This window comes from Spodoptera frugiperda, chromosome 12 (genome assembly GCF_023101765.2).
Source record: "Spodoptera frugiperda isolate SF20-4 chromosome 12, AGI-APGP_CSIRO_Sfru_2.0, whole genome shotgun sequence".
Classification (NCBI taxonomy): domain Eukaryota; kingdom Metazoa; phylum Arthropoda; class Insecta; order Lepidoptera; family Noctuidae; genus Spodoptera; species Spodoptera frugiperda.
In genome coordinates, this window is record NC_064223.1 from 11,857,455 (window position 1) to 11,875,254 (window position 17,800).

The 17,800-nt window shown below is 35.4% G+C and overlaps 2 protein-coding genes across 10 annotated transcripts in view; one reads left to right on the forward strand and one right to left on the reverse strand.

The window, feature by feature from the left end:
* The window catches only part of LOC118262207 (adenylyl cyclase 78C), a 23,600-nt gene extending 14,709 nt beyond the window's left edge, over nt 1-8,891 (forward strand). For both annotated transcript variants that reach the window (XM_035573381.2, XM_050697775.1), the window contains exons 20-27: nt 203-323; nt 736-842; nt 1,221-1,326; nt 3,587-3,732; nt 5,089-5,265; nt 5,898-6,121; nt 6,686-6,764; nt 7,442-8,891. In XM_035573381.2, the coding sequence (XP_035429274.2) occupies nt 203-323; nt 736-842; nt 1,221-1,326; nt 3,587-3,732; nt 5,089-5,265; nt 5,898-6,121; nt 6,686-6,764; nt 7,442-7,633 (1,152 nt within the window). In that variant the 3' untranslated portion in view covers nt 7,634-8,891. The remainder of the gene's footprint in view (nt 1-202; nt 324-735; nt 843-1,220; nt 1,327-3,586; nt 3,733-5,088; nt 5,266-5,897; nt 6,122-6,685; nt 6,765-7,441) is intronic.
* Nucleotides 8,284-17,800, reverse strand: part of LOC118262208 (anoctamin-1) — a 36,648-nt gene continuing 27,131 nt past the window's right edge. For 7 of the 8 annotated variants that reach the window (XM_035573384.2, XM_035573383.2, XM_035573382.2 and 4 more), the window contains one exon: nt 8,284-14,086. In XM_035573384.2, coding sequence (XP_035429277.2) covers nt 13,935-14,086 — 152 coding nt within the window. In that variant the 3' untranslated portion in view covers nt 8,284-13,934. The remainder of the gene's footprint in view (nt 14,087-17,800) is intronic. The other variant, XM_035573385.2, reaches the window with a different exon arrangement.

Genomic DNA, 17,800 nt, shown 5'->3' on the forward strand with positions numbered 1-17,800 from the left:
CTAGTTTCAAGCCATGCTAGAGGCTCATATTCATGAGCAGCATTCCGCGACACACGACGCGGCGATTGTCGCGCTGCTACTGGCGACTCGAGTTTCGCGGCGCGACATGTCTAATAGTTTTTTATTGCCTAACTGACGGACTAAACAGATTTTGATTTTCATACCCCGTCCCCGTCACCATCGCTATTATTGTTTGTTTCAGAATCTCTACTCCCAATACCACGAGGAAGTGGGCGTGCTGTTTGCGAGTGTGGCCAACTTCGACACGTACTGTAGAGACAGGAGGGCTCTCGACTGTCTGCGCACACTCAACACTATCATACGTTCGTAATACTTCACAGTCACACTAACAAATTAAAAACTTTACTAAACATAGTCTAATAACCCAATGAACGTGGTTAAAGTGTATTTAATATTAGATGATAATGAAGTCTAAAAAGAGTGATACCATATTGTGTGAGTGAGGTTACCGTAGCCCCAATTCCCCCCTTCCCAATCTTCCCAATCCCCGATTCCCCAACAACCCTTAAATTCTTAACCCGCAAAAGGCCGGCAACGCACTTGTAACGCCTCTGGTGATTCAAGTGTCCATGGGCGACGGCGATTGCTTACCATCAGGTGATCCGTCTGCTCGTTTACCGGCTTATTCCATAAAAAGGTCTGTTGTGTCATTGCAACAATATTTAATTTTAAAAATAATTTAGGTATCTACTTCGTTTGATATTAAATTTACAGTTTCATTCGACCAATTGCTGACAAAACCAGAATTTAGTCGCATCGAGAAGATAAAGACGATCAGCGCTACATATATGGCAGCCTCGGGTCTAGATGCTAAACGCAAAGTAAGTCTTTATTTATAGGCATACCGTATGGGAAACCTCTTATGACTTAATTTAATCCACATATTTGATATCATCTTGGCTATAAGTCCAGTAAGTAAGCCAAAAAGTGATTTTTTCTCTTTGAGCTAATTTGAAACTACAAATACAGCATTGCAAACAGCAGCGCCACATGTCCATAACATTCCTAGACAACCTATAACATTACAGCTCTTGTGTTTCATTTCTATCAATGTTAAATTTACTGTGATTATCTAATTATGTAGTTGGTTATGTAGTTAAGTAAGGTGACATAGGTACTTAAGTTCAAAATACTTATTCAACCGCCTACTAGCGTATTTACTTATGTACTTAAATAATCTTTTTTTTTTATTGTTACAGTCCGGAAAAAACAACCACAAGCACTTACACGAGTTGGTTGACTATGCTTTCGCGCTCAAACTAGCTTTGGCTGATATTCCAGTTCACAGTTTTGAACTGAGAGCAGGTGAGAGAAACAATATCTTTCCACTCCTCAACTAACGGAGAGTAATGTAATATAACCATTTTTTACATCACTGAATCTTCAAAAAACCCTATTGGGGTCGAATCAACCCCAATTAAGCATCGCGGGCTGCCATACTATCTATATAATAGATACCGTACTCATTTCATTTTTTATACGACCACACACTAGGGTGGAGTGAAACATAGCAAAAAAAAATTTTTTTCTCTTTTCTTTTGTCCTGTATTATTAATTGGTGACCATATGTAAAAGCTTTGTTTATGCAAAAAATCAAAGCTCTACGACATTATCTTCAGGTGGCGCATCGAGGAAATAGTTTCTAAAAAAAACATATTTTTACTTATAAGACCACCCACAAAAAAGAGTTGTGCTTATATGCTATGCTTACAAATTTACTGTTTTTAACTTCAACTAAGTGTTATCTCGTATGCAAATACAGTATTATCTTATAAAACTTTAATATATAGTTGTAAAATAGTGCCAAAGTTAAGTAAATTTTATTAAAAAATGCCTAAAACGGGTAAATATTTGCGATGTCCTTTACTTGGCGATCCAATCAAATTAAATGATAATTTATGTTACTTACATATTGTGACGTGATAAAACACTACTTATAGATAAAAAACTATATGTTAGAGTTGAATTATGGAAAGGATCCTTAGAAGAAATATGTGAAATTATTGCTTTTAACCAAGTATTGTATTGAGAACCTGATTGAAAAAGACCTATGGAGTTTCTTGCTCGTTCTTCTCCATACGAATGTACACTTTGGAACGAGCAAATAGAGCAACTAGAGGACTGACCGACAGACAGACATTTTGTTTTCTTTATATTGTAATATTTGCTTTGGCGTTCAAAAGTGGCTTCCCGGTCTATTTGTAATAAATAATTTTGACTTTGACTTTCGATAGTAAAGCGATATAGAAATAAGGCATCTATCTCTACAATTATCCATCAACAAGTCGTGTCTAGGTTGTCTATTTTGTACTTTCCAAAGTACAAATATGTGAAATGTTACGTAATGACGCCAAAAAGCAGATATTCTACAAATATTTTTTTATATCGCACCACGTAAATATTTATCCCGAGAAGTATGCAAATGTGTGACTAAAGCACCTGCTGCTGAAGAAAATTTCTTAAAAGGTCAACGAAATGAGCGCAAAATGTACATTGGTTCTGTAGATAAGATGACAACTCAATCTATGCGATGTCATGAAATTAAGAAGCGATAATATGATGAGTTTGCTGCAAAATATATCGGGTCTACAAACAGATGCCGAAGCCTTTGCTATACGTTTGACACACCTTTCTACTGCTTGAGTGTGGTAAGGATACTTCTCAATTTCAAACAATTTACCTCCAGGTGCAATCATTGTAGTGATTTCCGAGTCGCTGTATTTCATTGTTATAGGAGGTTCTGTTATCTTTTTTTCGCCAATTCTATCAAATCATAATAATTAGTCAAGTCTACTCAAGCAGTAGAAATGTGTGTCAAACGTATAACGGAGGCTTCGGCATCTGTTTGTGGACCCAATGATAGAAACGGTTTCATCCGTAATAAAAAAAAATCCAGGGAAGTAATACCTATTTTTGACACTAAATCTCAGTATTTTTGCCAAAATGATGAAACTGAAACCTCTGATACTGGACATCAAAATTTTATTTTTATGGTAATTTCATATAGTATTTTGTTATTCTAGTGGTTTAAAGTTTAAATTCATTTAAATATATGGTAATATAGTTAGAAATAAATATTTGCTTGTAACTCTACTTTTGTTATTTTTTTAAAATTTCATACCTAATGCGCCACCTCAAGATATTGAGTTAGAAAGCTGTAATTTTGCATGAACATTTCTATTACTATGGGTCAATGTTTGAAAACACAGGAAACTTCAAATTAAGAAAAAAATTTTTTCGCTTCACCCTACCACACACACACGCACAAGTCCAGACCTTTATCCCCGAAGGGGTAGGCAGAGATACCATACAGAGTACGCCCACTTTTCACCATTTGTATTATTAGTCCCACGTAATAGGGGGTGATTGCTATTACCATATACTGGGCACAATTCCAGACTAGCAGACGTGCTACTACTGAGAGTTGAGAGAGAAAGCCCAGTAATACTTTGCCCGACTCAGGAATCGAACCCGAAACCCCTTGTCCGGCAGTCGCACTTGGGACCACTAGACCAACGAGGCAGTCATACGACCACATGTCATATAATAGCAATTAATGTTTTAGGTATAAGTTGCGGGCCCCTGGTGGGCGGAGTGATAGGCGCTCGGAAGCCGATGTACGACATCTGGGGCAACACCGTCAATGAGGCTTCGAGGATGGAGAGTACCGGGGAAGCTGGGAAGGTACAAGTCACCGCCCACACCCGTGAGGTAAACTGACTTTTTTTATGAAACACCGCCGGTAAACATAAGCAATCGCCGCCGCCCATGGCCACTTGAAACACTTGAGGCGTTACCAGTGCGTTGCCGGCTTTTTAGGGGTTAGGGATTTAAGGGTTGTTGTTCGGGAATCGGGGATTGGGAAGATTGGAAAGGGGGAAATTGGGCCTCCGGTAACCTGACTCACACAACGAAACACAACGCATGAGTTGTTTCACGTCGGTTTTCTGTGAGGCCGTGATATCACTCCGGTCGAGCCGGCCCATTCGTGCCGAAGCATGGTTCTCCCACACTTGACTTATTTGTTACATACATTAATGTTTTACTGTATAATTTGACTGTATTGGACTGTGAATTTTTGAAATGGGATATCGTCTGCTGCATATAGTGTCGGTACGATAGACAAATTGATGTAATGCGAACATTATAACATAGAAATTTAATGTAAGATTAAATTAGACATTAAGTGTGGGAGAGCCATGCTTCGGCACGAATGGGCCGGCTCGACCGGAGTGATATCACGGCCTCACAGAAAACCGACGCTTGTGTTGTGTTTCGTTGTGTGAGTAAGGTTACCGGAGGCCCAATTCCCCCCCTTCCCAACCTTCTCATTCCTCGTGTCCCCAACAACCCTTAAATTCCTAACCCCCAAAAGGCCGGCAGCGCACTTGTAACACCTCTATTGTGTCAAGTGTCTATGGGCGGCGGCGATTGCTTACATCAGGTGATCCGATTGCTCCTTTACCGGCTTAATCCATAAAAAAGGAAATAGTACTCACAATGCAGTACCATATACATATTTTTTGACAAAAGCCATATACAATGTGATAGGGGCGAGACTTCTAACCCGTTAAGGCTGAATACATCTAATTTTATCGACAAAAGTCAGGGGTCGAAGGGGTCGAATCCCCTCCCCCTAAAAATTATGGCTATTTTAATATTTTTTTTACTTTTTTTGATCTCAAAGGTTATATGCGTCGTAGAAACAAAAAAAAACGACAAACGGTAGCTAATAACCTTGGTTAACTAATTCATTACTTTTTTCATATGTTTGATAATGTTTTGGTGAGAAAAAAAATCATTTGTGAATTATTTTTACCGAAAAAATCACTATTTTTCAATATTTTCAATTAGGGGTTCAACCCCCCATATTATTTTTTTTGTCGATAAAATTAGATGAAGTACTCAGCCTTAACGGGTTAGAAGTCCCACCCCTATCACATTGTAGATAGTTTTTTGACATTAAAAGCCATATATAGGTATACATAACCCCATGTGTCCTGACCAGCTCATCGACCTACTCCAGTAGTATGTCAAAAGTTGTTCTCTTGTGTTTCATGTCTTCAGCTCCTGAGAACTGACTACGTGCTGAAATGCCGCGGCGACGTACATGTCAAAGGAAAGGGAATTATGGAGACCTGGTGGGTTACGGCCCCCGCGAATATTTATGATACCGATGATGAGAATATATACCAGAATGTAGCAATCTTTAACGAACGGAATCACGAATGGGATCCACGAATAGTAATTATTTTATACTTATACGAAACGCATATTATTTAGAAAAAAAAAGTACTTTTAATATTACGTCAAATATTTGCATTGCCATTGCATTTATCAATAACTTTGATAAATAAGGGTCTCAGCACACATATGGGATCGGAAAGGGATCGTCACCGTATCGCCTCGAGCCGTTCAGAATGGTTTGTATTAAACTCCCTACTGCAACGCACACTAATCGGAATAATAACGTAAACGCCTCGCCTCGGAACAGGCTCCGAACTTGAATTCCCGCGCTTACGGCTCATCGTCCCCACGCTTACGTTTCTCCGTCCCCGCGCTTACGTCTCTCCGTACCGACTAACTATCGTATTAGTCTAGTCGGTGTCGCCTAGCCGTAGCCGAGTTGACGTACAGGCGCTGCTGATACGCTTTCGTTACGTGCATACGGTAGGTTGACGCCTGGTTGACAGCGAGGCGAAAGGCGTTACGGTTACGATCCCTTTCCGATCCCATATGTGTGCTGAGACCTTAAGTGTATACCGTCTGAGTGTTGTGCATAAATATAAAAATAAATAAATATGTAACACAGCAGTGGGATTTAATGAGGGCTTATTATGTGCAATACAAATGAAAATGTTATATTAATATTTCAGGTAACATCCTTTGACCTGCCGAAGTCGTATAAACTGAATATAATGAAGAATATAATATTTAAACGCGCTATGGGCAGCCCTGACGTCGATGACCGTGTTGAATGTTCCACGTTAGTCGACACAGACCAGGAAGAGGAACCTGAATGCTCGCTACATCCGTTGGCTGAGCTCTTGTTCTCTTTGCAACAAACTAGAATGCAGATCAATGAGCACCCGATTTACTCGTAAGTATACGTGTAGTATGTACCTACGCACATTGTCCGTAAATACAGCATATATCTGTACCATTTGCATAATTTTGAGCGTCCGAAACGAGAGAGCGTTCGGTGCTCTGATTGGCCGGCTCGGATAAACCAACCAATCGGATTACTTTAAACATAAAGCAAACTCGTATTAAGGGTACTGGAGTAAGTAATTACAGTTCACTGGACCCGTAACTGTCCTAAAATAACGACCAATCAAGGAGCAACATCTCTACAATTTTGAAAACTCTGTGATCTCTAAATCTGAAGAAGGTAGCATTTGTTTAGAAATGGATATATTTACTCCGGCTTATAATGATAATAGGCACTTTCCCTTATATTATTACATAGATACGTAAGTATATGTACCCAATATTATACTCATTTATCGCTTAATAGGTGGGCACTGAGACATGCGGTACCAAAAGTTGTTCTTATTGCTTATAACATTACCGGAAAAACCAAGTTGACTAAAACTATACTTCGTAAAATAAAACAAATATACTTATATATGTATATACAAGTAAATACTATTTACATTTACAGGTCAGAAGGAGCATTGGACGATAAAGACGTAGAGCCAAAGTCTGCACAAACGAACGATGCGTCTTCAGCAGAATCGAATGTAAGGGCAAGTTCCTTTTGATTTTCAACTAGTGAACAATCTTTAGGCCTATTGTACACACTCGGTTTTACATCGTAAAAATCATAACGGCAAAACCCGGACGTGTACAAGAGGCCTGAGGAATTTTTAGCGGTCTCACCCTAATCGCTTCGGCAGACTAGACCCCTCTTTGAGTGGATAGAGAAACGCCAATTTCGGCCTCAATTTCTGACGTGAACTAAAAAGCACCTCTTGCTTCTACGAAGCAGTTATACAGACTAAAGAGGCGGAGCATGTAAGGAAAGGAACCTCGTCAACCTTAGCTGCCGCTGAAGACGCTCCGGGTGTCGGGGACCACTGACCACTCTTCTGAACCAGACCCGAGCGTCCGCAGCATACTCAAAAAGCCATCATATCACCACAGATGGGGCCCACGAGTGTCGATGCTCTGTTGGGAATGCAAGTGAGGTCGTCATATAGGAACTGCCCAAGTTTGAAGCGGGAGTTGAAACGGTGTGGTTTTTGGTCACGGAGAATGTGACATTCCCTTCAGCCTCACCCAGATCGGCAGTCATGTGTTGGTGAAGCCATAAAATAATGTTTTTTTTTTCAGGTTTCAATCACCATGACATTTGTGCATCTCTGACTAAGTAATCTATAAAGACACAATATTATAAAACATTCATTCACTGTTTCAGATCGAACTGGGAACTATAAGCAATGCGAGCCGCGGTGCGCAGACGTCGCGACCATCGTCCAGTGCAACCAGGGCTGGTAGTACGACTTCGGAGACCATTCCAATAATTCCACCCGTTCGACCCAAAGACAAAACTACGGAACCACGACCCTCCCTACTTTCCCGGTTCAGGAAATTACTTAGGTTCAAATAACCTCGCAGTATAATACTTTGCACCACTTCTTTTCGCACCACAAAATGGTTAATTGTAAGGATAGGTCTTGATATTATTAAATCTATTAATTCACCGATAATGTGCAATAGTATACAGGGTCAATTTTAAATAAAAATTACAAATAAGTAATCGCTTTCCCACGGCTCAACGATTTGCCTTCGATAAAACTGTCTAAATATATAATTATAGTATTAAGGGGAAATTGTACGGAGGCGTAAAGAACTTAACGGGTTGATCTGGCTCTGGCTCAAAGAGCAGGAATAAGAATGGAGTGATTTTTAGTCAATGAAGAGTCTGACACTCCTCTCGCCTCACCCAAGGCGGGAGAAGTCATTGGAGCCTTCAAAAAAAGGGTGAAAAATGTTGCATTACTGTATTCAATTAAAATATTAGATACTTATAGCTATTCTTTATGAAATGTAATAAAATCATGAATGTTAAGTTAAAATTAGGAAATATATAAGGATACTTAGACAATTAAATTACAGCAAGCGATTACATAGTTGTTATACCCTTTACTAATACATTCAACCGGATCTTAGAATCAGTGTCGACCACAAGTTGTGAAGATAATTGATAATATAGGTACAATGTGTACGTTTTTTTTTTTTTTTTAAATAAAACACAAATAAACTTTCCATATATAATCGATATAAACATTATAAATAGAAGCGTCTCACATTCAGCATAACAACTTGCACACGATGACCGACCACAGATTATTCAGTAAACGACCAATTGACTTCATTAGATACCAAGTGTGTCAGTAATATAACAAATTATATTACTTTGAACCTTACAACATTAAGACAAAGTTGAAAATGTATTAAATAATTTTGGTATATCTTTATGAGCTGATGTCTAGGAAGTCAAGAAATCGCATAGTACAATCTGTTCTCACTAACACTACGGTAACTACTTGTGACATAGACAATGAAACTAGAGAGTTTATAATGACAACTGTTATCGAACAAAAATGTTGAAAGTACATTGCCGATTTGAGTTCTACACGTATTATAATAGGGATGCTTTTAGAAATGTGTGACAAAAATGAATTTAACTTGTAATTAGACTTAAAACATGTATTGTTTTTAGTCTTATTCACGATATTTTACACCATGACATGGTAGTTTCTTTAAACTCAAATCTGTGTATATACTCTCTTTGAAAATTATAATTCGCAATTTATCAACCTATAATAAATTTTCTAAAAATTAAATGGCTCTAATAAATCAAATAATGAATTATTTATTCGATGGCGAGTCAAACATCCCTACTATATTATCCTCAAACACCACAAACACCTACACACAAATACTTTCCAGTTTAATTCCCAAAATACTCCCTTCAGTTCAAAAACAACAAGTTTTTACCAAAATATTTCTTCTGTATTTTCAATAGACTTCGTAAATATGACAGAACAATTAACATTGAACCTTATAAACATTCGAAAACGGTTGGAAATTGCACTAATTGCTTGACTACGCGAACTACACTTAGCTAATATATTGTGCGCATTCTTAACAATCAATGAGTACTATATTTTTTTTTCACTCACCAGATTGCATGTTGTCTGTTTGTCCAATACAACATTTCTTACTGGCATTCAATTCCTCACAACTACATTGAATGGACAAACAGGCTTTACTACATTAACGCCATCTAGTAATCATTGAGCGAAAAAAACTATAACTCTCATTGCGCATGGGCAAGTTAAAGCTCAAAGTGTAGATACACAAATTCATTCAACATAAAATCTGCAAAAAAAACTATAATTCATGAATATTATTCATTTTGATCTAATTTCCACTGTTTAAAAGACTTACAATATAATCACTTATGTGACTAGGTATGAAAAACAGCCAAAACCAGGACTTCCTCCTTAGTATTATAAAACATTATAATATATGTATAGTAAAATTAGGACTCAGAAGCACCGTGAACAAAATTACGTAAATACAATCACCAAACGTTGTGGCGAGGGAATTTTACACGATTCATGATATAATTTTACTGTATTACCCACATTCATTAAATGACCAAAGCACAGACCAAAGTATAATAAACATTGTTTAGTTTGAGAGGCTATTATTTTTTCATAAAATTCCCTTACCTACTAACTTTCCTATAATGGAGCACATATAAGAGTATACACAATATAATAAATTGTAATGGAAATAACTTTGTATTATTAAAATAATGTTTAATTAACTGAAGAATAAAATCATGCCTGTATCGTAAAAAAAATGTACTCAACTCATTTTAATAATTATTATTATAATATTAAAATTTAAGGCAAAAATATAACATTATAGACAAGGCTTATATCATAAAGGATGTTATGGTAAATTATTAATAGTATTTGAGTATAACAGCTTCAGAAAATATGTTTTATTATAAATATGTAAGAACAAATATAAATTCATTCTGATAAACATATAGGATTGTAGAAGGAGCTTAAAAAGTTTCTGTCACGACTTTAATGGGGAGTAGTGTTATGTTTGAAGATTACAATAGTAAATATAAACTATTGTTTACCTATGAGTAATTATTTTTCATGCAAACATATCTACGTATGAATTTGTTATGAAAGAGCTATCTCTTTCACTGTGTCTGTCGCTTCGTCAATGAAAACAATTGCTATCAATTGCAAGTCAGTGTTTATTTAACTTCTTTATGTTCTCAAATTGAATTAAATGGTCCGGTGTACGAAATTTCCTCACTATTGTAATCTTCAAACACAACGATACCTCCCATTAAAGCCGTGGCATATAATTTTAGAACATCTTATATAGGACAGATTGTTTTATCAAGCAAATAAATGTAATAACATTTTAACGTTTATAATATTAAAACGCTTCAAAAACTCCCGCCATTTACTTTCTAAGCATTTCTTGCCAACTATACGCTTCACAAATTCTAGAATTTTCTACATTTCACTACTGAACACTTGAATCAGGCGAGTTTTTAACACTTACAGCTTAGGACGACACACAGACATAATTATATAAATATCTTATATAATATGATTATATCAAAATGTATACAATGAAAAAACCGAAGCTAAATATTGTCTATTTGGCTAATGTGGAATCGGAAGCCGAAAATGGATGTCTTGATGTAGGACAAAATAATATAGCCATTTATAATATAACAACTCAAGTCAGTCGCAGAGTAAACGGTACCCTGAGTATAAGTTGGCTTTACGTTAAACGAAAACGAAACAAACGCGTTCGGTGCATTGATTGGCCGGTGCGAATGAACTAACCAATAAAAACGCCTAAAGCGTAAAGCAAACTCATACTAAGGGTACGGTTCGAGAAATCAACATGATTCTGGCTCGCAAATATGTACAAGAAACGGGGACTACCGTTATTTTGCTCAATGGATGGTGCTAGTTTGGAACTATAGAATACAGTATTAGCTACACCAATGGACGTACAATTTTTTACAGCTACAGTGATTGGATAAACTGACTTCTTGCTAGATAAAAAAACAGTAGCCCCCATTTGACCATCGTGACGTTACGACTATCCCCGTAGTAGGTGGTAGGCTGGACATACACAATGTAACAAGTCACTTATCGCCAATTGTGTTGCGAGTCCCCTGAAGTACGCAATTTGATTAATTAATAAAAGCGACTACCTCCACAAATACAACTTTCAGAGTAGGTAATGAAACGAACTCTCAAAAACTATATCATTTCAGTTAGTTTTTCTACCGAGTCGAAGAATGTTCGCTCTACACCCAGATTATGTTTAAAAACATAATTATTATCGAAACGAGTATCATCAACATTTGAATATCGAAAAGCAATCGATAAACACTCGAGAATCGAGTTTATGGACTTTATTACTAAACAAATAGAGTCTACATTTGAAATGTAGAGTAAAATAACCTTTGGTTACATTCACAAAGATAATAAATATTTGAAGAAAATGCTCAATGAGATTCGATTTTAGTCTTGAAGTGTACAAGATAACATATGAAATTAATATAAGCGCATTTTTAATATAAACATGTAATATAACATACAAAATAATATAGATATTACCTATACTTTGATATAGAAAGCTTTTCATAAATAGACAACAGACAATAACAAGCGATAGAACTTACCAGAGGGCTTAGTGCGAGTTTTATTTCTGTTTAACGATTGGTTGGTTCCTTAAAGCCGACCAATCGGAGCGCCGAACGCCCTCCAAACATATTTGTAAGCTGCTCCTAGTTATGAGCCACGGTCGTGGCTTGAAACTAGTCGAGCTCCTTCGATAAATTTCGTGAGGAAGCAGTACATTCAATTTTGATTATAATGTGATATTTTTTTTAATTACATAAATATCGCCTATTACAAGCCCCATAATGATAAGTCCATGGGACTTTTAAAGACCAGCAGTTTGTTCAAATACAATTTTTACTGCGTAAATCCTACAGAACACTTCATTAGTTTCTTTCTCTCTCTTTCATATGAAATGAATGTTTTCTGATATACTGATATGTGAACTAAACCTGTTTTCGCTTAAGTACATTTTTAATATCGAAGATATTTTAACAATTGTGTTTCACACCGCCGTACTCAGAGTAATTTAATGGTTACTTAACCCAGTCCTTAGTGATTTTTTTTAGGACAAAATCGTTACTAAGGAATAGTTTAAGTAATCATTAAATGTCTCCGAGTACAGCAGCTAGTGTTATTGTCTTTTTAAGTTTTTGTTTTATATAAAAATGATAGATTTTTCATCATAAATAAATGGTTTATAATAAAATGTTTCCCTTTCACCATTAATCTCCTCATACCATCGCAATATTACGGATGACTAAACAATTGGAGTGCTAATACGCATTATTAGGTAAACCTTACCAAAAGGTAGACTTAAAGATTGTTTAACCACTTTTTAGCAATCCAAATTCAATTTACATACCATTCATTAGCTAACGCGTGGTCAAAATAACAGCTCAATTATTCCTTCACGATTGTACAAAACTTTAAAACAACCTTTTATTCCCTAGACTGCAACAAAGCAGTAACCCTTAGTATGAGTTTGCTTTACGTTTAAAGTAATCGAAATGAGAGTGCATTCGGTGCTCTGATTGGCCGGCTCGAATAAACCAACCAATCAGAGCGCCGATCGCGGTTTGGTTTCGACTACATTAACCGTAAAGCTAAATCGTACTAAGGGTACATATAGGTCAAATCACACAACTTACTGTAAACATACTTAAGTTTCATTTAATTATTTATTTTTTATGAATTTTATTTAACAAGCAAAATCAAGCATGTTAATCTCAGATCACGTCGTTCCCTTTAAATCTAATTACTTTGAAAGGGACTAGACTGGACAGCATCATTTCACTGTTATTATAAATTTCAAATTAATTGCTATTTACTAACCGATTTTTGTGTATTTCACAACATCGCTCACACGCAAAGCTTACATTTTGATACAAAATGGACATTAATGTGTTTGTTTTATGGTTGGTTTATATCTGACGTAAAATACGTCGAGCGTATCATCAGTTGCACTAACGTATCATTAGGCGAGTGTGAACGTTCAATTGTTTTTCTATACATTTGTCTGTTCTGGCGTTACGCGACCGATGATACGCGACGCATGTTCCGTCTGAATATGAACCGACCTAAGCTTGTATTTTTACTAAGACGGCTGAATTTTTTTAGATTAAGTACCAATAAAGTATTATTAGTGACTCAAGTAATATATATGTCTAGTTTTATATCATTAAGTTTTGTGATTGAACTGTAAACTTCGTGTCTAATGTCATCTTCTTTACACTTTATGCTCAAAACATTCAGCCGCCTTAATATTATTACACAATATAACGTCTTCTTATTCTCGCGGTATTTCGTTGCCCACATTGGCCCTTCATAAAAGAAGACTGGATTAAAAAAATGGAAGTACCATCAATTGTTTGACAAACATTCTAGCGGTATATTGTAACTACATTTGTATCACGAAACAATAACAATACTTATATGTTAACATAGAAAACAGTATCTTTGGACACACGTACATACAACTTATAATGCGGAGAACACATTACCGTGGCGTGGCGCTTAAGAAACATATCAGTTTCATACATATACTATGGTTAGTGATACTACTATGTGGCGTGAGTTGTCAAATGCTTGCAAGTTGATTTGGAGCCACGACACGCCACGCCACGCCACGTAAATGTATTTCCCCTTTAGTTCAACGACCCAATAAGATACATTTCTCATTAAACCCATACGTACTTTTTAATGGCGTTCTTTTCTAAGGCACTAGACGTGCGCAGGCGGCGGTTGGTCGTCGATTTCGCCGACAACATGTTTCCCAATATCCCTGATGTTCTGATGATCACCATGGGCCGCTAAATCGAAGTCTGACCCTGACATGGAAGCTATGTGGTTCCAATTTGAATCTGTCGTATCTCCTATAATTTATTAAAATTGTGTCAATTATTTGGTAAAAAAAAATATATTAGAAAAGTACTTAAAAAAACATGCTTCTGATATGTGTTGTTTGTGAATTTTCAATTTAATAGATTTTTAATGAATGCGGGCGTTGCTCAAATGTGTAGCATCATGTATTTAAAATAAGCGTGTTTATTTTCATTGTGATAAAATCACGTGATTACAAACTTTAACTCTCAAAACATTATTATGAAGCCTATACATGTGATAGCCTATATTATGTGACATTATGAATGACTAAATATCACATTAAAATCTATGGAAACTATACATTAGTTTCCATAAGAAGAAGTTTGTTTATTTATTTTTACAACCCAATCAAATGTACTATCATTTGCAGATAGGTATTTTAATATAAACTAATATTACTAAATTGGAGGAAGATCTCAAAATTACTTTGATTCTTGTCGAATAACTTTTTATAACAAAGTCATTAAAAATAAACATGCATTCCCAATAACTTTAACCATAGAAGTATGAAGCCATAACCATTTGAATCTAACGTTAGAAAACCAAACTTGGAGACACCAGTTAAAAATATTTTACTCTTGCGAAAAATGGAAGTCCAGTCCTCCAATACCCCCCCAAAAGGCCGGCAACGCACTTGTAACTTTTTGTGCTCCGGTATTGCTGGTGCATAGACGGCACCAATAGGGTAGATGACTAATTTTTATTTTAATGTTCGTCTTGTAGATTATTTTAAAACATTAGACACGTATTTTTTTACGGAAACAAATTCTTTCGGAGGTATATTGATTTTTCAAATCGAGTGACGTCACTTCTACATACGTACGTTTTATACGTAGAAATGACGTATTTGCTCCCACTCTTAAACTTTGATTCGTTTTATCTAAGTATTGTTATGTTATATGACAAAATAAAAAAACGTGTCTAATATTTTTTCCATTATTCGTTTTATCTAAGTATTGTTATCTTAACAAAGTAAAAAATACGTGGCTAATATTTTTGCATTATTCGTTTTATCTAAATATTGTTCTCTTATATGACAAAGTAAAAAATACGTGTATAATATTATTTCATTATTCGTTTTATCTAGGTATTGTTATTTTATATGACAAAATTAAAAAAATACGTGTCAAATATTTTTTCATTACCTAACTGACGGACTAAATATATTTTTAATTTTCATACCCCGTCATCATCCCTATTGCTTACTGTCAGATGATGCCCTCAGCTCGTTTGCCGGCCTATCCCATAAAAAAGGTGTCAATCATGAACTTTAATGTGAAACTGTGAGATCAATTTTAAATTTAACCAAACTCTACAAGCTGAAGCGGCCTAAGTACGTAAAGCTTAAACCAAATAAGCTTGGATTTCAAATGGTGGTCAAACGGCGACCGGTGTTAGAACTAACTACGTGGCGTTATTGTGTAAGCCAATCAGTGTTTGTTCGTGTATTAAAGTGCATTGGAATTTATAGCTTTAAAATAAACTACAAGGATGGAATATAATGATTTCACATCAACGGCCTATGAAGTGGCCACTGCTGACCAAAGTCCTCTCCTCACATGGAGAAGATTTCAGCGTTAATCACCACGCTTGCTCGTGTCAACGTAATGATTTATAAGAAAATATTATCTTTAAAAACCATTATTTTCTTCCAATTAAGATGTAGACCTCACTGTCGTACTCAGAAACATTGAATGATTACTTTGAATTATTTCTTAACAACGATTTTGTTCCGAAAACAATTACTAAGGACTAGCTTAAGTAACCATTAAATGACTCTGAGTACGACGATTAGGCTCAACATCTTAAACAAATCGGTTTAGTTCTACGATTTTAATAAAGTGTCAAAAGAATGTCATTTAAGACAATGCCGAATAAAATTCAACCCTATCAATAAAGAAACAAAGTCTACTTTTCCTCATCTGTCAAAAAAAACTTACTTACATTAACTATTTATTCAATTCCAATGCACTTTAAAAATGAATTAGTAGTTGAACTATGTTCTTAATAACAATTCCTTGTACCAAACATGCTGTTAAGTCGTACAGTAAAATATTCACTCACACAGCACCGCACAGTATCGGCAGACCTGCTTTCTTCGCTAAATGCTTACATTTACTCATATTATAAACTTATAACTAACTTAGTATTAAGCGAGCATCAGTTGAAACGTGTTGGAAGGAACTTCAATTGATTTTACGATGTATGTTTATGGTTTTAGGGGTGATATTGGTTTGTACTGTTTTTGTGGTAATGACATTTATCATGCTGATATTTTTAAGGTGTAATAATGGAGGTTGGTTGTATAATGCCCCTCTAAATGATAGTATCCTATGACTTTCGTTTTCATATACATTTCAATGACACTTTAAAAAATCCCCCCTTTATTACTATGAAATATTTTATCAGCTTCATTCAAATGATTTAAAAAAAACATTCCGGCAAAACATTTAATGAAACGCAATAATAAAATTAATCGAAATACTACGGTTTACCCACGAGAACTATTCTAAAAGAAGCTCTAATAGCGTCGTCATCGCACTTCACCCATTTCCCACGTATATGACTCCCGATGTGACTTGAAACTGGTAGAGCTTATCTCCGATAGTTCACGCCAATAAGCCGTATATTTCAATTAATTTAATGATAATTCACCCACATTCTAAAGCCATGCTACAGTACAATTGAAGTTCCCAGCAACACGAAATAAGACTGCATTGAGCGTGTATGATACAGTTGATAGCTATCACACCTATCACACTGTGATAAGCGATCTAAGGGGACACTTTGTACCCCTCAAAATAGAAGATACTCTGGCATTTAATTTAATATTTTTATCATAAATACAACATACATAAAATTAGTGTAAGATGTTAACGATATTGCTGTTTTATTAAATATTATGTTACAATGCTAGTCTAATCAGTACTTACAGCACAAAGTCTAAGTCAAAGTCAAAATTATTTCTTTCAAATAAACTTGAAGAACAATGTTAAACGAAAAAGCAAATTAAAAAAAAATGTCTCTGTCGGTCAGTCCTCTAGTGAAGCTATTTCCTCATTCCAAAGTGTAGATTCCTATGGAGAAGAACGAGCAAAAAACTCCATAGGTTACACTGTTTCAATACAATAAAAATGTATTTACTTCCTTATTTTAACAAGAGATTGCGCTGCTACTGTTTAAGTTATAACACAAATGTTGATTATACTAGAACCTATTAAAAAGTTCTATTGAAAATTTCATTTCATGGAAGATCGCAATTTCTGCTAATTCTAATTCATAATGTATTGTATCAAATATATTTCTGCAATATCAACACCCATACACTAGTTTATTACGCTGAACTTTGTAAATATAAACAACAATAATTATTATTCTTATTAAGCAGAAAGCCGGGACAATATCAAGCAGGTATTGGACGTAGCTTCGACCGTTAACCAATTCTACACACTACATGAAATTCACCAAATGTATTTTTTACAATACAAGTCTTATTATGAGACAGGTATAGGTCAAAAATCGACCTTATGTAACGCGTAATAGAACTTAAAGATAAATATCAATCAGTCTATAGATACTCGTATATAATACATAAGACATGTATAGGTCAAAAAGCAACTTTATGCATCGCATAATAGAACTCAAATTGCAATATCAATCAGTTTTCATATATCGAATTTATGTAAATTATACACGTCTTATTA